Source organism: Bicyclus anynana, chromosome 24, assembly GCF_947172395.1.
Source record: "Bicyclus anynana chromosome 24, ilBicAnyn1.1, whole genome shotgun sequence".
In the NCBI taxonomy this organism is placed as follows: domain Eukaryota; kingdom Metazoa; phylum Arthropoda; class Insecta; order Lepidoptera; family Nymphalidae; genus Bicyclus; species Bicyclus anynana.
In genome coordinates this window covers 3125442-3148908 of record NC_069106.1, presented here as the reverse complement: position 1 = coordinate 3148908, position 23467 = coordinate 3125442, and the positions used below count along the sequence as shown (strand labels likewise).

General features: G+C 37.5%; 2 protein-coding genes across 2 annotated transcripts in view; one reads left to right on the top strand and one right to left on the bottom strand.

Annotated features, from left to right (window-relative positions):
• Nucleotides 1–1615: 1615 nt before the first annotated feature.
• Nucleotides 1616–11367, top strand: LOC112046237 (lysyl oxidase homolog 3A). Its single transcript, XM_024082812.2, has 9 exons — nt 1616–2123; nt 2798–2938; nt 4649–4899; nt 5640–5871; nt 7276–7427; nt 8100–8236; nt 8526–8683; nt 9155–9249; nt 10117–11367. Exons 1-9 carry the CDS (start codon nt 1955–1957, stop codon nt 10237–10239), a joined length of 1458 nt encoding a protein of 485 aa, XP_023938580.2. The 5' UTR covers nt 1616–1954; the 3' UTR covers nt 10240–11367.
• LOC112046232 (ABC transporter G family member 20) overlaps nt 10898–23467 on the bottom strand; it is a 74077-nt gene continuing 61507 nt past the window's right edge. Inside the window, exons 12-16 of the mRNA XM_024082807.2 lie at nt 22431–22501; nt 19886–19983; nt 17284–17451; nt 12992–13099; nt 10898–12199 (exon numbers count right to left, since the gene is read on the bottom strand). Of these exons, the coding sequence (XP_023938575.2) occupies nt 12006–12199; nt 12992–13099; nt 17284–17451; nt 19886–19983; nt 22431–22501 (639 nt within the window). The 3' untranslated portion in view covers nt 10898–12005. The remainder of the gene's footprint in view (nt 12200–12991; nt 13100–17283; nt 17452–19885; nt 19984–22430; nt 22502–23467) is intronic.

The following is a 23467-nucleotide window of genomic DNA, read 5'->3' as shown; positions in this document are numbered from 1 at the left end:
TGTATTTAATTGTAATTCTCACACGTTGTAATGTGCACTAACCCTTATAACAGTGTAATGTATGCGACTGTTCCCAGAATAAACTGCTAAAACTTCCATATTATGTTATATTATGTGACCCAATATATTTACATCATTATTGACTAGCTTACTGGACGTTCTTGAGAATAGTTCTAAGGAGGTCCAAGGTTCTACCCCACTTTACCGTACTAGAAAATCTGTCTGTAACTAGCTTGATATCGTCGGTTCACCTGGTGGGGAGTCGCCATTCCAGCACCTTGGGAACCAACGTCTATCGGCTCTTCGAACTGTATACCCTGTCCTTTGCCATTTCAGCTTTACGACTCATCATCATCAGCCGATGGACGTCCACTGCAAGACATAGGCCTTTTGTAGGGACTTCCAAACATCACGATACTAAGCCACATGCATCCAGCGAATCCCTGCGACTCGCTTGATGTCGTCAGTCCACCTGGTGGGGGGTCGATCAACGCTTTGGGACTCCAACGTCCATTGACTCTTAAAACTATGTGCCCCGCCCATTGCCACTTCAGCTTCGCGGCTCGTTGAGCTATGTCGGTGACTTTGGTTCTTCTGCGGATCTCCTCATTTCTGATTCGATCACGCAGAGATACTCCTAACATAGCTCGTTCCATCACCCGCTGTGTGACTCTGAGCGTTCTTTTGAGACCCATAGTTAGCGACCAAATCTCGGAACCAAAGGTCATCACTGCGACTCGTTGAGCTATGTCTATGACTTTGGTTACCGACATTCTGACTATCAGGACGTGATAGCCCAGTGGATATGACCTCTGCCTCCGATTCCGGAGGGTGTGGAATCCGGTCCAGGATGCACCTCCAACTTTTCAGTTGTGTGCTTTTTAAGAAATTAAATATCACATGTCTCAAACGGTGAAGGAAAAACATGTGACGAAACCTGCATACCAGAGAATTTTCTTAATTCTCTGCGTGTGTGAAGTTTACCAATCTGCATTGGGCAAGCGTGGTGGACTCCTGGCCTGACCCCTCTCATTCTGGAGGGGACTCGTGCTCAGCAGTGAGCTGAATATGGATTGATAATGATGATGATGATGATGAATCACCTGACGTCTAGAAAGTGCTTATAAACTGAGCCTAATTAAAATAAACGAATTTTAAATTTGTATATTTGTAATATTTACCTAAATATATAAAACTCAAAGGTGACTGACTGACATAGTGATCTATCAACGCTCAGCCCAAACCACTGAACAGATCGGGCTGGAATTTAACATGCATATAGATGTTATGATGTAGACATCCGCTAAGAAAGGGTTTCATCAATTCTACCCCTAAGGGGATAAAATAGGGGATGAAAGTTTGCCAATTTTACAGCGATTTGGCTGAATTTAGAATGAAAATAAGATTTTACTCTGGATTAACACATAGGCTACTTTTCATCCAGGAAAAATCCATGATTCCCGCGGGATGTGTGAAAAACCTAATTCGCGGGCGTCCGTTAGTATTGTATAAAGTTCCCAATATTGTGATGATCCCATCAAGATATGCTGGCATTGATCTAGAAATGTGGCGCAATTAAAATGATTGTCTCAATTCAGTGTTCCTGCTACACCCATTCAAACGCCTGTGTGTAAACAAAAAAGTTATACCCTGTGTTTGCTTTAGAAAGTCCACATTCTATTCCACAGTATTTTTGGAATGAAATGTAGCTTCAACTTTACTTTGGCACAAAAAAAGTAAATAACAAAATACAAATACGTACTTGCAAGTGGTCTGTGTTATTAAATTTTAGATTATGCTTATTTGTATTCATAGAACTTAATGTTGATAATTAAAAAAACAAATTGTACATTTATATTTTGTAATTATTGAGTTATATTTTTGAAACTAAAAGTGCAGTGAAAGTTTTGAAAGCGATTTTAATAGTAATTGATTTTAATGGAACCTTTCTAAAATGTATTATCGAATATTATTCATACTACTAGAAATTGTAGTGATATTATGTAAGGATGTTAGTGACGACGAAAGAGCCACTAGAGCTGCTTTCATACAGAGGTTGTTAAATAAACAGAAGTTCTTAGAAGGCAGAGTAAAATTGCTAGGAGGGACGAATAAGTATGAAGGTAAGATTCACTAATCCTACTAATATTATAAATGCCAAAGTTTGTATGGATGTTTGAATGTTTGTTACTCTTTAACGCCGCTACTACTAAAGCGATTTGACTGAAATTTGGAATGGAAATAGATTTTACTCTGGATTGACACATAGGTTATTTTTTATCCCGAAAAAATCCATGGCTTCCCGAAAACTGATGATTTTGATTATATGAATGTTATTACTCTTTCATGCCTCGACTACTGAAAACTGGGGATTTTTTCCAAAATTTTTAATTTTGCTTTTTTATACAATACAAATAGGCTTTTGATCATGATCTCATTTGATGATAAGTGTAGTCTAAGATGAGAGACGATTGCTTAGAAGATGTTCTAAATAGACATCTTGTACGAGTACTTTGAATAAAATTACCATAAATGTTGTTGGACGGACGACATCAAGCGAGTCGCAGGGATTCGCTGGATGCAGGTGGCTCAGTATCGTGATGTTTGGAAATCCCTACAAAAGGCCTATGTCCTGCAGTGGACGTCCATTGGCTGATGTGATGATGATGATGATGAAAGAAGATCAATTTTGAAATTCTGTTTTAGTCTGACTAATCTCTGGCACTGCAAGTATGCGATTGTATTATAATAAAAACATTAATTGATACAATACATTCTAATGAATCCATTTGTATAGGCAACGTCTATATCTACCACGCTGGTCGATGGGGAGCAGTGTGTGATGATTCGTGGGACGATGCAGCAGCTCATGTTGTATGTCGCAAGTTCAACCGCACTGGAAGAGCCACCCACGGTGGACAGTTTGGAGAAGCTAATGGTAATAATATAGGGGAGACTGGGGCTGGTTGTGACATTTTTTTACAAACTGCCATATTTTTTAATTGGTTTGATTGTTTTACCCGAGTATAGCCTTGTTTGATAAAATAACTATCCAGGATTATTATTTAAAATGAAAGTTATGTTGTAGACTAATAGTAATGACATAAATGTGTGATTTGTGGAAAAAAACCGTGTAACATTCAACCCCGTGCTTGGGGCTGGTTATTACACTACATGGGGCAAGTTGTTACAATAAAAAAACAAACGTATTATAGGAGTTTTTATTAGGAACAATCATCATAGTTAGTTACTTTTCTTAATTGAAATAACATAACATACATCTAGAAAGCAGTCTATATTACAAAGAAAACAAAATAATCTAAAATGAAACGACGATTTTCCTGTCCCATCTTCTTTCTTTCTAACGTCACTATTGCGCTCTCTGTTTCGCGGCAATTGCTACTGTAACAACCTATTCCTGTAACATCCAGCCCCGGTCTCCCCTACTTGGAGCTTGCTCAAGAGATTACTGCCATGTGGAATTTTAAGTCAACTGTTATTGTTCCGATTTGACTAAACAACTCATCATCATCATCATCAAATGATAAGATTCAGGAGATGATGATGATGAGTTGTTTCACTCAATGTTCTTATACCGAAAAGCTTCGACCGACACTTTTAGAAGCTTTCGCTTAACTGTTGGATCAAAGTCGGATACAGAAGGCGACGGTGCGTATTGTGAGGAAGTTCGTCACTCTGGATCCCTGACCGCCGTTTGCTTGGACACTCAAATGTCTCGCAACGGGAGGGTTGAATTTTTTTTTTTTTAATTTTTAATGGTGTTTTGTTTTATTACCCGACTGCAAGAAGGGTTATATTTTTCGCGCGTATCTTGTGTGTATGTATGTAATATTCTTTATTACCTCATATCTTCCAAACCGCTGAACGGATCTTCGTAATTAAGATATCGTTAGATTTATCTTAATAACCTTAGTGTCCTTAGATAGGTGAAATTTAAAAAATACCAACAAAACGACTGTAAGACGCTATAGACTCGAGGTGAAAAAAAAAAAAAAATATTGCAACATGGGTATCAAATTCAAGGACTTTTTGAGAGGATTTCAAAATGGTATATCATGACCATGTTAAAAAAACTACAATTAGAAAAACGTTATTTATTAATTGTCTAACAAAATACGCGAGGCGGATGACTATGAGAGCGAGGTTTATGAAGTGAAGGTTTAAAACACCTAAAATAGACTACATTTTATTTTGTATTTTATATTTTATATTTAATTATTAATATTTTTTATTTGTCACATTGTTAAAAATTAAAAAATGACATATAAATTAATGAGAGAAAAAAAATATAATTTACATCATTTATTTACATTCATCCAAATACATAAAATAAAAAATGAAAACGTGAAACTTAATACTAAGGCTTCGGCTGAATGGGGCGCTGCTTGCTTATGTACCTGTAGCGCTGATTTTCAGACATGACCCCAGGGTGAACTCCCAGACCGATCAGGAATGCTTTTCGGTAGGTAATTTTGAGAAGACATTCTACTATAATTAACTAGGGGTGAAATAGGGCTTGAAAGTTTACATTGATTTCCACGCGGACGAAGTCGCGGGCGTCCGCTAGTAATTTAATAAAGAAGTAATAAGATATGGCAAAATCAATAGTTAAATTGTGATTTTTCAGAAAAATACTGGATGGATGATGTAGTCTGCGAAGGCGATGAAAAATCTTTATCCCAATGTATTTTTACTGGTTGGGGATCGACAGATTGTGATAAAACTGAAGCTGCTGGAGTTATATGTACAAACATGACAGATAACACTGCACCGAGTAATTTGAAACAAAAGCCAACTAAACGTTTACATGAAGTCATTGATGTCGGGACTAGTATACGCCTTGTTGGTGGAAGAAGTAGTGCAGAAGGTAGAGTAGAGGTTAGTGTACAAAGCTTTTAAAAATCGGCCAAGTGCGTGTCGGGCCACGCGCATTATAGGGTTCCGTAGATTAAATTATCACTTTAAACAATAAATACCGATAACGATACCCCACGCCATGGAATAGACGATAAAAAATCATCCTCACTTTGCATGTAGGAAAGGAAAGAAACAGGAATTTTATTTTTACCACTTCATAGACGTAATTAACATATACAATTACAGAATGAGTCGTGATAGCCCAGTAGAAATGACCTCTGCCTCCAATTCCGGAGGTTGTGGCTTCGAATCCGGTCCGGGCATGCACCTCCAAGTTTTAACTTGTGTGCATTTTAAGAAATGAAATATCACATATCTCAAACGGTACAGGAAAACATCGTGAGGAACCCTGCATACCAGAGAATTTTCTTAATTCTCTTCGTGTGTGAAGTCTGCCAATTGGACCAGCGTGGTGGATTATGGCCAAACCATTTTCATTCTGAGAGGAGACACGAGCTCAGTCAAATCAGTGCTGCATACTTTTTTATTGAAAGTAAGCGGCAAAATGCTGAGTTGGGGCCTTTTTCTAGGTTTTCTAGGGCATTCTTTAGTGCTCCACTGTTTGAGTGGACAGTTAAGCCATAATATGTTATAATTTAGATTTAATGTGATATGTGGCATTACTTAAAAATAAAGATCTTTTCTTTCTTTCTTTCTTTCTCAGCAGTGAGAATATGGGTTGATAACGAACGAAATTACAGATCTACCACAACAGAAGATGGGGCAGCATATGTCCAGATGGCTGGACGTTATACGAGGCTGCAGCTATATGCCGTCACCTGGCTCTAGGCTATGCTGAACAGGCTCTCCAAACTGACTACTTCGGCAGCTCGGAGATAATCCTTAGTGGTGTACATTGCGAGGGAAACGATACTAACCTCTTTACGTGTAAACATCAAGAGATTGGTGACGTGGCATGTCCTCGTGAAGCTGGTGAGTTCACATCTTATTGAATTTCATGTGATAGCCCAGTGGATATGACCTCTGCCTCCAATTTCGGAGGGTGTGGGTTCGAATCCGGTCCGGGGCATGCAACTTCAACTTTCCAGTTGTGTGCATTTTAAGGAATCATGAGGAAACCTACATATCAGAGAATTTTCTCAATTCTCTGCGTGTGTGAAGTCTGCTAATCCGCATTGGGCCAGCGTGGTGGACTATTGGCCTGACCCCTCTCGAGCGACTCGAACTTACCATTGAGCCCAATAAGGGTTGATAATGATGATGATGAATCAGTTGAATTGTTTACATATTAGTGTAATAGAGAGGAGGTTCTTCACTCTGGGTTGATTCAGCAATCAAATGACCCGCAACGGGAGGGTTAAAGTTTTTTTGTAAATATTTTATAGCACCTCAAAAACTTCTGGATTAACTATCATTCGTCGTCATCAACCCATATTCGGCTCACTGTTGAGCTCTAGTCTCCTCTCAGAATGAGAGGGGTTAGGCCAATAGTCCACCACGCTGGCCCAATGCGGATTGGCAGACTTCACACACGCAGAGAATGAAGATAATTCTCTGGTATGCAGGTTTCCTCACGATGTTTTTCCTTCACCGATTGAGACACGTGATATTTAATTTCTTAAAATGCACACAACTGAAAAGTTGGAGGTGCATGCCCCGGACAGGATTTGAACCCACACCCTCCGGAATTGGAGGCAGAGGTCATTTCTACTGGGCTATCACGACTCATTCTCTAATTGTATATGTTAATTACGTCTATGAAGTGGTAAAAATAAAATTCCTGTTTCTTTCCTTGAACCTTGCAGAGGTCATATCCACTGGGCTATCACTGCTCTTAACTATCATTAGTGATAGTTAATAATAGTTAGACCAGGAAATTTTTAGGTAACCTACACGCAATGTATTTTTAACGTACCTACTAAAGACACACACTATAAATACACACACAATAACACACTTTTTTATCCATTAAACAGATGGGTAAAGGTCGTTTTTATTTCGGAATCCTCGAAGTTTAATTTTAAATTTTCGTGTAATTATTATCACCATTATCTAATCTATACTAATATACTCAGAGGCACAATATCCGCCTACTTTAAAATACTCGCGACATATTAAAGAGAGCGGATAAATTTACCTCTGAGGATATTATAAAGCTGAAGTGTTTATTTGTTTGCGTGAAAGCGCTAATGTCAGGAATTAATAGTCCGATTTGAAAAATTATTCCAGTGTTACATAGCCTGTTTATCGAGGAAGGCTATAGGCTATATATTGTCTCCGTATTCCTACGGAAACGAGGTATATTATATAGCATAATTGAAATCAATTAATAATTAATTAATTTTGATTTAGGCGAATGTTGTAATTTTTGTACAGGTTACGTAGCGGCTGTGGTCTGTACAAAGCAGCTAGCTGATTTACTTCTCGACACAACAGCCATTGAAAGGTCCGCCCATCTGCAAGACGTGCCAATGTTTCAACTTCAATGTGCTATGGAGGAAAATTGTCTGAGCAAATCTGCTTATGAGGTAATCCAATTTTTACCGACTTCCAAAAAGGAGGAGGTTCTATGTTCGGCTGTACATACGTTTTTTTGTTTTTTTTTTTATGTATGTCCAGCGATATTTCCGTCATTTATGGACCGATTTTGAAAATTCTTTTTTTTCGACTCCCATTTGATAATCTATGCAATATGAAACCTCAAACCATATTCTACAGATTGTTTGGTAATGCTCATACCAGACGTTAACCGTGCTGCAATGATCTTTTTTTATTTTTAAATATTTTCATAAAAAATATCATACTAAAAAATTCAAGCTCTATTTTTTTTTTCTTTACAAGTTAGCCCTTGACTACAATCTCACCTGATAGTAAGTGATGATGCAATCTAAAATGGAAGCGGGACAACTTGCTATATTGCTAGCCTATCAGACCAAGAGGTCCTGGATTCGATTCCCAGTCAATTTTCTAAATTAACTCAGGTTTGGTGATAGGATTCGGCCGTGGCTAGTCACCCTACGGGCAAAGACGTACCGCCAAGCGATTTAGCGTTCCGATACGATAACGTGTAGAAACTGAAAGGAGTGTAGATTTTCATCCTCGTCCTAACAAGCTAGCCCGCTTCCATCTTAGACTGCATCATCACTTACTATCAGGTGAGATTGTTGTCAAAGACTAGCTTACTCACATCTCTGTTACAGATACAGAAAACAAATCCCAACTGGCAGTTCGAAACCCGAAGGTTGCTGCGTTTCACTGCGTCTTCCTTGAACATCGGTAATGCAGAGTTCAGACCCTACCTGCCTAAGCATCTCTGGCAATGGCATCTATGTCACATGTAAGTCCATAGCTTTTAGTAAGATCCTTGGCCATTCATTATTTAACACCCATATTTGGCTTACTTAACAAACTTAAATGAAATTATTATATATTATTATATATATTTAACTTAATTTTATGGTTTACATAAATACGTATCCCCCAATATTAAGAGCTCATACTTGGTGGAGATACTCAACAACATACAAGGTATAGTCTCATAATCTGCCATACCATCAAGTCAACGTCCCGAACAATTATTCTATAGAATCCGCAATCTATCTACTAATATGTTCTTATCGCTTCAGGCATTACCACAGCATGGAAGTGTTTGCAACGTTCGACGTACTGGATGCCACTGGTCGGAGGGTGGCTGAGGGTCACAAAGCCTCCTTCTGCTTGGAGGACAACACTTGTCTACCGGGGGTAGAGAAGAAGTACTCCTGCAAGAACTATGGCGATCAAGGTACCAAACTAAAAAAATCTATTCTTATTTTATAGCTGACGCCGCGCGATTTCACCCGCGTGGTTCTCGTTCCTGTAAGAATACGGGGATAATATACAGCCTATAGCCTTCCTCGATAAATGGGCTATCTAACACTGAAAGAATTTTTCAAATCGGACCAGTAGTTCCTGAGATTAGAGTGTTCAATCAAACAAACTCTTCAGCTTCATAAATTAGTATAGATATAAATACGCGTATTCCAATAGTGGTAGTCCAGTGGCAATGACCTCTGCCTACGATTCCGGAGGGTGTGGATTCGAGTCCGGTCCGGGGCATGCACCTCCAACTTTTCAGTTGTGTGCATTTTAAGAAATTAATATCACGTGATTAGGATTATGATTCCTACGGGTAGTCGGGTACGGGAACCACGCGGGTGAAACCGCGCGGCAACTGCTAGTATTTTCAATTTGGTATTGACAATAATGTTTTCAGGTGTATCGGTAAACTGTTCGGACATATACCAATACAACGTGGACTGCCAATGGGTGGACGTCACAGATGTGGAGCCTGGGGATTACTCCTTCAAGGTACTTGTAGTGTTTGTGTATATTCACCGGTAGTGGGAGAAAGCGGGCAGTCTGTCTCTGGCATCGAGAGAAGGTGGACGTGTGCCACTCGGTCCACCTAGTGGGGGGCCGACCAACACTGCGATTTCCGGTGCGGAGTCGCCATTCCAGCACCTTGGGACCCCTACGTCCATCAGCTTCGAAAACGATTACAACAATGAAACAACTGTTGAGCAACATTTGAGTTTCTTGCTGGTTCTTTTCAGCAGAACCTTCTGAACCGTTGGTAGAATCTTTACAAATAATCAACTGACCTTTCAAAAGTGCTTGTAAACTGAGCCTACTTGAAATAAATGAATTTTGAATTTGAAACATATCTATACAGACAGTTTTTATAAACGCGTCATTGACTTCGTACGTACGTACGTTTAAACTACGTATGATACTTTGACATGGGATATTGCCTAGCGAAGCAGGTCCCTATATAATTCGTCTGAGATCGGTCAAGACCCTTATCTCTTGAATTATTATCTCTTGAATAACATATACCAAATAGGTACACAGATCTATAGACCCTTGAAACTTCTAAGTAAACGTAAAATAAAAGATATGGCCGTTTATGGCGTAAAAAACTTTAGGTATTTTAATACTCTTAAGAGAATCAAACTACGAGGGAAACAACAATACCTACTTTTCCAAATTTGGCAAATGATACCCTAAGCAAGTATAAAAAATCTTCAATCACTCTCTCAATTACTTTACAATGAATTTAATTAAAAGTCATAGCTCATCAGCCACCTACTCGTAGTACCAGGCACCATTCTTCGTGCGGTTAGTAATCTAGATTTTGTTAATCTTTTTCTAAAAAAAATTAATATTTTTTTTCAGGTAGCAGTGAACCCTCACGCACGAATTGCCGAGCAAAACTACCACAACAACGCTGCATCGTGTGTTTTGCGCCTTTCGGACACATATGCTTTTGTTTACGCCTGCAAGCTGCTCAGACCTTAGTTATTTAATTTTTCACTGTGTATATACTTTGATTTTCGTAGATTGAGACCGCTTGCACTCTCACTATTGATTAACCCAAAAGTTTATACCACCTTATAAAACAGTCAATAATTGAGGCGGTAGGAAAATAGCGTCGCCATTTTTCTACAATAAAGCCAACTGTTTCGTGTAAAAAGCCGCGAACGATCCAAGGTTGCCAACTGCGCGTCCACAGATTACTCATACTAAATAATAATATACAAAATAAATTAAAAGAAGCCGTGTCCTTAAGATGAAATTCTTTTTTTTCTTATTTTATTTTATTGATTATACTACATACTACATCTTCAATCTGGATAATTATAATTAAACTCATATGTTACTCCAAGTTATGATTTTGTTACATCTTGAAATGATATGTAAATCAATTAAGAAGTTTTGAGGATTAGCGTGACCAAACAGACAATAGAATTTAAAACATGGACTTTTTGTGATCCACCGATACATACAATTTTATAAAAATTCAAATGTTAGTATAACTACTACAAAAATAACTTTAAAACGAGACTATTAAGAGGAAAAATTTAAAAATACAGAAATATTAATATCTACTATAAACCATGAAAAAATATATATTCTTAGTTAAGTACATTATTAGTAAGAAATAAAACAAGAAATAATTAATTCATAAAATTACTTTATTCGTCCATACTTAAATTACTATCACATGGTTACCATATTACATATTATACTTGAGCAAACCACGACTATACTTTTTAGTTACCTATTAACAATTTTCCCAAAATAGCTACGAATATTACCTATTTTACTAATACTAAGTCTTATTTACAGTGATATTTTGAACTTTTTAAGCTTACATTATAATTATGTTTATAAATAAAAGTGATTGTTTGCTTGTCATCTATGCGTACTTAATCCTACAAACTTCAACTAAATTAATGGTAAATTTTTAAATATATGTTTTAAAAAAAAATGTCATCTTCAGATTATTTTAGGGGAACGGAATTGAATCTAGAATCTTAAATGTCACGAAAATATCAAATCGAAAATATTGTATCAAATTATGAATGAATGAAGTGTCCGAGTGGTTCTTACGTATGCATGTTCTAGTACATACATACGTAAGAACCACTCGGCACTCGGATTCGAAGCAATACCCTCACTTATGTAATAAAATATGCATGTGTATCAACTTTTTTACGTAGTGGGATTGCATCAATAGGGTAGTTGACTCATATCAAATTTAATATAATTGATATTAATTTCGTATAGGTAGTACATGGAAATGAGTCCTAAATAAAAAAAAATTAAAAAGTTAAAGTTTTCATAGAAAACTTTTCCAAACGTCCAAAATGCTGTCGTCCATTTTGAGACGTCACGATATTACTGATGTCACTAAGGCATGTCTAACTATTTGCTTCCGTTTGCGTCATAACCTTGTAAATCGATTAAACCGTTAGGTTAGGGTTTAGTGTTTACGGGCTCACGTGATTTCATGAAACAGATAAAATATAGACCATTATGGCCGATAGCGTTTTTGCTTGTATTGTCAAAAAAAAATTAACATGTTTATGTTTTCATGTCTCAAGAAAAAATATTTTTTTCAATCTATTTATATGATAATGAACAATTTAAGACCCATAAAAAAGTGTTAACCAGCCTATTGCAAGCAATCACGAGGCGAGGCGGTGCGGGATGGCTCTAATAAGTTATTACCTTTATGTAATTAATACTAAGCTTATATTTTAGAATATTCTAACAGTTTTTCAGCCTTTCTTAAACTTGATAAGCAGGATACTGAGCGTGAGGTAGACAACGATCCAGACGGTGGTGGAAATGAATCCGGAGTACACGGTCGGCATGGTGATGGACCAGCCTCTCTGCAGCATGGACCGCAGGGACTCCGTTGATTTAGTGAGTGGGAGGACATAGCTGATGTATTGCAGGATGATGTGCATGCCTGGAAAGATAATAGTTTGTTTGATCTATTAAATCTATACTAATATTATAAAGCTGAAGAGTATGTTTGCTTGAACGCGCTAATCTCAGGAACTACTGGTCCGATTTAAAAACTTCTTTCAGTGTTAGATAGCCCATTTGTTGAGGAAGGCTAAAGGCTATCCTTTATCTCCGTATACTTACGGAAACGGGAACCACGTGGGTGAAACCGCGCGGCGTCTACTAGCCTACTATAAAAATCTCGTGTCACAATGTTTTAGGTCGCACTCCTCGAAAAGGACTCAACCGATTTTTAACCGTCTTCAAAAAAGGAGGAGGTATGTTTTTTTTATTTTTAAGTAACCTCAGAACTTCGTCATTTATTAACCAATTTTGAAATTATTTTTTTGTTTGAAAGAGTATACTTTGACAATTAAATGGATTTCATGACAATTAAACGGGACACATAGGTCCCATTTAATTGTCATGAAATTATCAAAATAAGTGTCATACGTCTTTGAAGTCCGTTAAATTTTTATGTCAATAAAATATATTATTATGAAATATTTGTCATAATACGAAAGTCATTTTTCAAGTTATATTTAAGAAAGTTAACATAACTTTAAAGTTATTTTGTTTTATATTCTTTACAAGTTAGCCCTTGACTACAATCTCACCTAATGGTAAATGATGTTGCAATCTAAGATAGAAGCGGGCTAACTTGTTAGGAGGAGGATGAAAATCCACACCCCTTTCAGTTTGTACACGACATCGTACCGGAACGCTAAATCACTAAAGTTAATTGTAGTCTTACCTTCAATAGGCCATATAATTCCACACAGCAGCATCATAGGCAGGAACGAACCCAAGGCCAAATAAGTCGCTGTCCTTTCCTTGTCACACAGACAAGACACGACAAAACCTGCAAAAATAAAAATAAGCATTAAGTACTGTAAGGTCCCTTATCCTTACTGTAATAACAGTAAGTCACTGTCTCACTATTATATACTATAATGGCCAGCGGTACACGTCCGTCTTCTCTCGATGCCAGAGACAGACTGCCCACTACCGGTGTATATATACACAAACACTACAAGTACCAATCAGGAAATTATTTTCCGGGAAAAAGTACTCTAAATTCTATTTAACCCATTTGAGGTCACTGTACGCAACTGAGTACAGACATATCCATAGGTGTAGATTGTAGAACTCGGAAAGTTAAGTAGGGTAATCATATAATTTTACTTTATTATAAAACTGTTTAGATATTTTGTTAAACATTACGCGGGTAGTCTGACATTTTTTGATAAATTGTGTCAGTTGAAGTTGCATCACGGAAACATTGTGCACGTAAGTGAATGATATTATATTTTTTTTCATAACCATCGATTAAAAGTTTGTTTTTTCATAACATTTGTAGAAAATAGATGTCAAAGTAAGATTTGAATTAGAATACAATAAGTTATTTGCAACCACAATGAAACTAGGGTCATACAAATTGTACTGTACGCGTTTGCGTACAATGACAACATACGTAAGTAAAATAACTGGTTTAGTTTACATATTCCTTACAATGAATAAACAACAATTTACACCTCGAGAATGCTACCTAGGGCTTGAGGAAGCTGTTGATGGTGGTTTACGAGATAGTGATGACGAAGAAAGTGATTTTGCTATTATACCACCCGATTCAAGTGCATTGACTGAAGAAGAGGAAGGTGCCGAAGAGGATATAGCAGGGTGTTTCATGCCGCATGATGTACCTGACACTATAGAGGTATTTACAAATCCTGAAGATGGCAGTAACGACGATAGTAATGATGAACCACTGGCGTCAAAAAGAAGACGTCAAGATGTTACCCGCCAATCCGATCCAATGCCAATCTGGCGGAAATGTGCTCCTTCATACACTTCAACATCACAACGTACTAACATACAAGTCAGTGATAGGAAAAGTTACCCCGAGAAACAATGTACTGGTCTCTAGATGAAGACTGGCTTGGAATTCGTCGCCAAATCTATATCAAGACATAAGTTCCGGGATATAAAAAGAAACCTTCATCTTGTTGACAACAACTTAGCAGCAACATCTAATGATAAAAGATAATGCAAAGATAATAACAATAGTGTATGTACAATGGCAACTAACTACGACACCATAGAACCATTATGGACTGTCAAGCGAAGGAGTTCAAAAAAGCGAGAGAAAACAGACGTAGAGATACCACATTTATCTCAAACTTACAACAAAAATATGGGTGGTGTTGATGAACTTGACCAGTCTATCTCGGTATACAGAATTGCTGTTCATGGTAAAAAGTGGTGGTAGGTGTTATTTACTTACATGTTGGATTAGTCTGATGCTAATTCTTTGCGTTTATATGTAATGAGTAATGATACTAGTAACGATAAACGAGTAATGATACTATACTATGAATAGGTCACTTTCCCGTCAAAACTGAAACACCGCTGCAGTGTGTCCTTTGTCTTGCAAGAGTGCGCTGGTAATGCAAGAAGTGTCTTAAAACACTTTGTGTTGAAAAACCGTGTTTAGAAAATTTTTATACATAAGTGGTCATTGTACTCAGTTGTGTACACCCCTGTAATTTCATGAAAACTAATATTTTTCAGTATTTTCTTTAATTTCATGCTTTTTTCTTTGTTTTTTAATAAGTAAGTAAAGATTATTTAAAAATATCATTTGTACTTTTCATTTGACCTCTAATGGGTTAACAACGCCCGAGACACCGTCTGCGTTTTGTTTATACCAAATACCACATAAAACCAAGAATTTTCCGGTATCCGGTAAAAAAAAGTAGCCTGTCTTTTAATCTAGAGTGAAATCTATATCCATTCCAAATTTCAATGAAATCGGTTTAGTAGCCGCAGCGTAAAGGAGGAACAAACATTATTATATTGTAAAGGGTAAAGTTTTTGTCTATTTGTTGCATTTTCGGGTAGCAACAACTGAATCGATTTGGCTGAAATTTAAAACTTTTGTACAAAAATATGTTTTTTTACACTAATATTATAAAGAGGTAAGATTTGATTGTTTGTTTGTTTGCATTAGGCTCTGAAACTGCTGAACAGATTTGAAAAATTCTTTCACTATTGGGAAGCACTATCCCCGAATGCTATTCTACTAATATTATAAACGCGAAAGTTTGTATGGATGTTTGTTTGGATGCTTGGATGTTTGTTACTCTATAACGCCGCTACTACTGAAGTACTGGATTAACACATAGGCTACTTTTTATCCCAAAAAATCCATGGTTTCCCGAGATTTACGAAAACTGATGATTTTGATGATATGAATGTTTGTTACTCTTTCACGCCTCAACTACTGAATCGTACTGAATTAGCTGAAATTTGGTATTAAGATATATTATAGCCTGGATTAACACATAGACTACTTTTTATCCCGGAAAAATCCATGGTTCCCGAGGGATTTGTGAAAAACTAAATTCCATGCGGACGAAGTCGCGGGCGTCCGTAGGTTATATTTATCGGCGTACCCTCCCTTGAATAACACGGTGAATTTTAAATCCATGATTTTTTTTATTATTTATAAGTTAGCGCTTGACTACAATCTCACCAGATGGTAAGTGATGACGCAATCTAAGATGAAAAAGGGCTAACTTGTTAGGAGTACAACCCTCATTGAAACAGAGTGGTGGGTCTAGGATTTCCCCTATTTTATAAGAAGGGAGGTCTAGCCCTGTATTGAACCGGTAAAATAGACTGCAGTTTAATACAAGCCTATTTAGTATTAAAAAAAAAATACTAGAGAGTTGTGTGAATGTCTAGATTCATTAGTTGCTAACAAGGGAAGCCATTTTTTTCTCAGCAGCAGAGAAGTTTTAATGATGCGTTGTAGAACGAGCGTCGGAAAAAATATTTTAGGGTTCCTTAGGAACCTACTATGTCTAACTAAGTAGATATGTGTGTAAAAATGAATGTATTTTTTTTTATTTTACGATATTTTTATTCGTTAATTCTTTTTTTTCCATTCTTGTCAAATTGAAATACATAATTATATTCGTTTACTTTACTTTACGTTTATTTTTTTTGAAAAAAACTTCCACTATTGGAAAGCTACTTTTATTATTTTTTTTTAAAAAAGAATATGCGCCACATCTTTAATAATATAACCAATATTCCCATTGCCCTCCAACTAGTCGGGAAAGACTGTGCTAGGAGTGGGTACGACAATAGACCAACGGGGCGGGGATCGAACCACCACCCCTCGGTGATGAGTCCGACCGCTCTTACCGTTGAGCTATTGAGGCTTTTCGAAACTTTATCAGTGAGTACTTTAAGATACCTATATTTTACCCCCATATCCCTACATTAACAAGAAATACGCAAGTGAAACCGCAGAGCATCCGCTGGTACATACGTCTGTCTATACGGAACCCTTCTCATGTGAATTCAACTCGCGCTTATAACGTTTTTTGTGTATAGTAGCTTCAAGGGTGGTAGCAAATTCGAAATAGGTCAGTAAAGTCTTACGTAGCATCAGTGACGTAGCGTGCCTTGGGCCCTGTATCAAAATTAGTTGGGGGGTCCAAATGGGGAAGGGTAGGTATAGAACAAAAATGGTCTTTTTAACCGATTTCAAAAAGGAGGATTTCAAAAATTTGACACATATGTTTTTTTTTCATGTTTGTTACCTCATAACTTCGTCATTTAACACGTTCACTGCGGGACGAGGTCAATTGACCTTTCACGTCTACAAGAGGTACGAGGTCGATGTCGTGCCATTGATTGTTTTAGTACGAGGTCAAAAAACCTCGTACCACACCAGGGGAAAGTATACAGAAAAATCAGAGCCGCAGCGAACGTTTTAATTACCAATTTTGAAAATTCTTTTTGTGTAAAATAGCTACTTCCAAATTGGATTTTTTTCTTTACCATTTTTTATTTTTTTTTAAATTTTTATTTTTGAATGTCTATATTTTATTTCCGTATTCTCCACAGAAATAGAAACTGCGGTGCGTCAACTAGTCAATAAATATTAGAAGATAAAATCATAGTAAAAATTATTACATAAAAAATTTTTATCGCAACGCAACTTCAGCGTTGTGAAAAAAAAACATTACTCACCAAATGTCATCCCACAAAGCCCGTTAATGAGTGTCAGGATGACCACCCATACCACAGGTCCTCTGAGGGTTAGACCGAAGACCAGGAACCCTATGACCAGCACCGTGGCAGTCTGGACCATCATCACCAACATCTGGACCAGTACATGGGCGAACAGTATCTCAGTACCTGATGAAAAAAAAAATAAAAAAAAATCGAAATTTTTATTTATGGTTACAGTATTGTGTTTACCACTGCGCCACGGAGGCCCTCTAAAATCCCGCGGAAACCATAATTCTTTTTCGGGAAAAACTATTCTATATGTTGCTCCATAACCTCCTCTGTCTTCTAGTAAAAGTCCCGTTAAAATCGATTAATCCGTTCCAAAGATTGGCCCGAATAAACGGAAACACCGGGTAGGTTTACATCCCTACGTCATTGACATTCCTAGGACTCGTAAGCGATTTGCTTCTTTGTTTCTTATACGTATGGCTAGGGTATGGAACTCTATCCCGAAGTCAGTATTTCCTAATTCTTACAACTTGGGCATCTGTAAGATGAGAGTGAATAGGCATTTTTTTTTATTCTTTACAAGTTAGCCCTTGACTACAATCTCACCTGATGGTAAGTGATGATGCAGTCTAAGATGGAAGCGGACTAACTTGTTAGGAGGAGGATGAAAATCCACACCCCTTTCCCTTTACCCGGCATCGGGTAGAAACCGAAAGGGGTAAGCGCTTGCCTAGAAGATGCCTCCGTGGCGCAGTGTTATCCGCGGTGGATTTACAAGACAGAGGTCCTGGGTTCGATCCCCGGCTGGGCCGATTGAGGTTATCTTAATTGCTCCAGGTCTGGCTGATGGGAGGCTTCAGCCGTGGCTAGTTAGTACCCTACCGGCAAAAATATATCGCCAAGCGATTTAGCATTCCAGTACGATGTCGTTTAGAAACCGAAAGAGGTGTGGATTTCATCCTCCTCCTAACAAGTTAGCCCGCTTCCATCTTAGATTGCATCATCACTTTCATCAGGGCTAACTTGTAAAGAATAAAATAAATACTTGAATTTTTATTTACTAGTATTTTATAGTAGTTTCGTGATAGCCCATTGGATATGACCTCTGCCTCTGATTCCGGAGGATGTGGGTTCGAATCCAGTCCGAGGCATGCACCTCCAAATTTTCAATTGTGTGCATTTTAAAAAAATAAATATCACGTGTCTCAAACGGTGAAGGAAAACATCGTGAGGAAACCTGCATACCAGAGAACTTTCTTAATTCTCTGCGTGTGTGAAGTCTGCCAATCCGCATTGGGCCAGCGTGGTGGACTATTGGCCTAACCCCTCTCATTCTGAGAGGAGACTCGAGCTCAGCAGTGAGCCGAATATGGGTTGATAACGATAGTAGAATTTCTAAGTATAGGTGTAACACTTTATTATAAAATTTTCAATGCTCTTTGAGTTTTAGAACTAGGCCAAGCCGAGGGATTAGTGTTCTCTCTAACTCTAATAAAGCCTTCTACTAAGCCTTATCTAACAGAAACATTAATCATCTTTAAATCTTCAACTTAAGAACGGACATGACAACTTTATTCCACTATGAGTTATGTATATTTGATACATCTTAGTCCTTGTTCCCTCGTCATCATCTACTTACTTAGATTATCTTCTAAAATTTAGATTTAGAACTACAATCTCACCTGATGGTAAGTGATGATGAAATCTAAGATGGAAGCAGGCTAACTTGTTAGGAGTAGGATCAAATCCACACTACTTTCGGTTTCTACACGACATCATACCGGAACGCTAAATCGCTTGGCGGTACGTCGTTGCTGGTAGGGTGGTAACTAGCCACGGCCGAAGCCTCCCATCAGACCTGAACCAATTTAGAAAACCTCAATCGGCCCAGCCGGGGATCGAACCCAGGACCTCCGTCTTGTAAATCCACTGCGCATACCACTGCGCCACGGAGGCCGTCAAAATTATAATATATTAAAATTAAAATCAATATTATCTATAATAAACTATATTCTCCTATCACAGTGTTTGTCATTTCGAAACGTCTTAACAGATTTTGATGAATGTATATTCGCTAAGTTGTTATGTTATATTTTTATTTTTTTTTGACTGCTGAAAATGTAAAATCTATTCTACTAATATTATAAACGCGAAAGTTTGTATGGATGTTTGGATGTTTGTTACTCTATAACGGCGCTACTACTGAAGCGATTTAGCTGAAATTTGGAATGGAAATAGATTTTACTCTGGATTAACACATAGACTACTTTTTATCCCGGAAAAATCCATGTTTTCCCGAGATTTGCGAAAACTGATGATTTTGATGATATGAATGTTTGTTACTCTTTCACTCTGGTATTAAGATATATTATAGCCTGGTTTAACACAAACACTACTTTTTATCCCGAAAAAATCCATGGTTTCCGAGGGATTTGTGAAAAACTAAATTCCACGCGGACGAAGTCGCGGGCGTCCGCTAGTATGACTATAATATAGATTGCTAAAAGCACAAATTTCCTCCATTTCCTCGCCGTATTCGAATAAAAAGCAATACTTACGGGTACAAATTCCCAATCGTTTGTCAGAGAAAAATAAAAAATATGTCACCTACCCGTAATTCCCGAAACTAAGGACCGCTCCAGGATCCCTTCGTTCCGCTCCGCTAACATCGAGCCCGATGTCAAAGCGGTCGCCAAGAAAAAGATGATCCTGAAAATATCCAGAAAATATAACTAAAGCGGAAATTCGGACCATTCGTAGATATCGGTCTTTGATAACTTTACCCTACAATGACCATTGGGAGATATTTGGGATTGCTTTTCAACCGTATCTAATTCGATGTAAATTGGTTAATATTTTATTTTATCTATACTAAAAATATTGAGCCGTGATAGCCCAGTGGATATGACCTCTGCCTCCGATTTCGGATCTGGCATGCAACTCCAACTTTTCAGTTATGTGCATTAAAAAAAAAAAAATATCACGTGTGTCAAACGGTGAAGGAAAACATCGCGAGGAAACCTGCATACCTGAGAATTTCCTCAATTTTCTGCGTGAGTGAAGTCTGCCAATCCGCATTGGGCCAACGTGGTCGACTATTGGCCTAACCCCTCTTAATTATTATTCGGCTCACTGCTAAGCTCGAGTCTCCTCTCAGAATGAGCGGCGTTAGGCAAATCCACCACGTTGGCCCAATGCGGATTGGCAGACTTCACTCACGTAGAGAGTTGAGGAAATTCTCTGGTATGCAGGTTTCCTCACGATGTTTTTCCTTCACCGTTTGATACACGTGATATTTAATTTTTTTTAAATGCACATAACTCAAACACGTAATATCTAATTTATTTCTACCACAACTGAAAAGTTGGAGGTGCATGCCCCAGACCGGATTCGAACCGACACCGTCCGATATCGGAAGAAGGAGTCATATCCACTGGGCTATCACGGCTATTACATTTATGTAGCAGTATGGATTTACCACAAATTGACCGATAACAATAATATTTTGAGCTATTTAAGCATAAAACTAAATACACAAACTGTTTTCTCCAAGTTATGGAAACAATTTGTTACTGGTTAGCTTTAATAGTTTAGCGATTTGTAAGCAAAACTGTTTATTTACTTTGATCTTGTATTAAAGTTGGTATTTTGAAAGTTAACGATAATAAGTAGTTGAGAATTATGGTAGGCGTCCACAGATCGTACGTATCCGACGCATCGCATCAAACGGATTTTTAGTTATACGGTAGATAAAATCCGTTCGATGCTATCCGTACGATGCGGATCAGTGGACGCACTTATACGACTTTCTTTACATAGAATGCCATTATTTAATAGAATGCCAAAAAAATCCTTTACAGTTAAAACAGTCAGCCTGTGGAATGACCTACCGAGTGACATAAGACAGTCCGCTTCTGTAAGCATCTTCAAAGATCGTGTTGAAAATTACTACTTATCAACTATACTATAATAACTATTATTTAAGTAGTTCTGTTTATTTATTAGGTATTTTTATAATTATGTATTTAGGTGTACACGTATGTATTTTATTTGTGTATATTTAGTATGTAATTGTATATGTAGTTTAATTTAGTATATTCTTTTTAATAGTTTAATTACTATAGTATTTTATATTGAGGGTAATATCCGCTTTCCTTTCTTTAAATATTTCATTTAAGGTTGTCTGGAGATCGCTTTTAGCAATAAGACCGCCTTTGCGCATCTTACTTTTCTGTTGTATTTTTTTTGTGTGTGTATGTGTTATAAAGAATTAAAATAAATAAATGGAATACTAAAATCCATTTGATGCAATGCGTCCAATACGCACGATGCAGATCTGTGGACTCTTGCCATTATACGACCTTTCTGGCGCAGTTGAAAATTACTTGATTAAACTGATAGGTGCTGAACGAGAGTTAATTTAGAAGTCCTGGTTTTAATTCTCAGCTAGAGCTAAAACTTACGTTTTATATCGTCGTAAAGTAGTTAGGGTTAGATAAGAATATTTATTTCACATTAGTAATAATATCCTCCCGATCGAATTTTTCTCCCAATCTCATGTCGATTAACCATGTACACAGGATATATTATAGTGTACAAGTGTGTGCGCACAGGTGCACTCTCTATTCCCTTGCTCTCATAGTCCGATGGAACGGCAGACCGACACGACCGGTGAGAGATCAGGTGCTAGACCGACGGCGACACCAGGCTGCTATTAAGATTTTTCTTGTAAGAAAAATCTTAATGACTTATTTTTTTTTTTGGGGTTACCAGGGATTGAACCCTGGGACTCATTGTTCTTAGCTGAACCAACTACCTCGGAACGAATGAGGCAATTGTCGTTAACATTAGAGAGGTATTGGCTGCTTTTTTCAGCTCGAGCCAATTTAGAGTTTTGTTTTTGTTGACCTAGATCCAGTGTGGTGACTTAAGCCACAGTATAACTACTGTGCTTAAGCCGTGGCTTTACCATTCTACCGACAAAGACTTGCCGTCAATTTAACTGACGTAGAGGTACGTCTGTAAAACAAACATAACCAACCGCATCAGAGATTAATTCTATAATCTATACTTTTACTTATAATAAAAAATGCTGCTATTCAAAACCATTATTTCAAAGATATTTCCTTAAAGCTATTTTATATAATTTAACTTACGTTAAAATAACGCCTGGGCCAGCGAAATCGGTGAAATTGGGGACTTCCAAACCGAAAATTGGCTTATGAATCTGAAAAAGATATTCCTATATTATTACAGACGTAACATAATAAATAGATTATGGTAAAAATATTATCATAAGTATTAATTACCTACTATTTGTATTTGTGTACCCTATACAACAAGGCCTATTAATGTAACGAAATATTATGTTAGCCGAAATATTATGTTAAGCCGTGATAGCCCAATGGATATGACCTCTGCCTCCGGTTCCGGAGGGCGTGGGATCTAATCCGGTCCGGGGCATGCCTCCAACTTTTCAGTTGTGTGCATTTTATGAAATTAAATATCACGTGTTTTAAACGGTGAAGGAAAACATCGTGAGGAAACCTACATACCAGAGAATTTTCTTAATTCTCTGCGTGTGTCAAGTCTGCCAATTCGCATTGGGCCAGCGTGGTGTACTATTGGCCTTACCCCTCTCATAATGAGAGGAGACTCGAGCTCAGCAGTGAGCCGAATATGGGTTGATGATGACGACCCTATCCATTAAGGCCTATTAAAGTAACGAAATATTATGTTAGCCGAAAGCTTAGTGTTTAAGTTTTATTGATTTTTCTACAAAATAAAAAAAAAACCTCTACTTTACCAGAACAGTAACAATAAATTAATCGTATCATGTGTTGGAAATTTACAGATACCGTTCTGTAGAGTGTGTCGTGCTATTTACGGGACACCCTGTATAGAAATTATTCTTAATTATGGCAGAACAAATCGTGGAATACAGGTTGTAAACGATACGACTAGACTACTCAAACTCAGAGTCACACAGCGGGCGATGGAACGAGCTATGTTAGGAGTATCTCTGCGTGATCGGATCAGAAATGAGGAGATCCGCAGAAGAACCAAAGCCACCGACATAGCTCAACGAGTTGCGAAGCCAATGGACGTGGGTTTCCAAAGTGCTGCAATGGCGACCACCTACCAGGTGGACTGACGACATCAAGCGAGTCGCAGGGATTCGCTGGATGCAGGT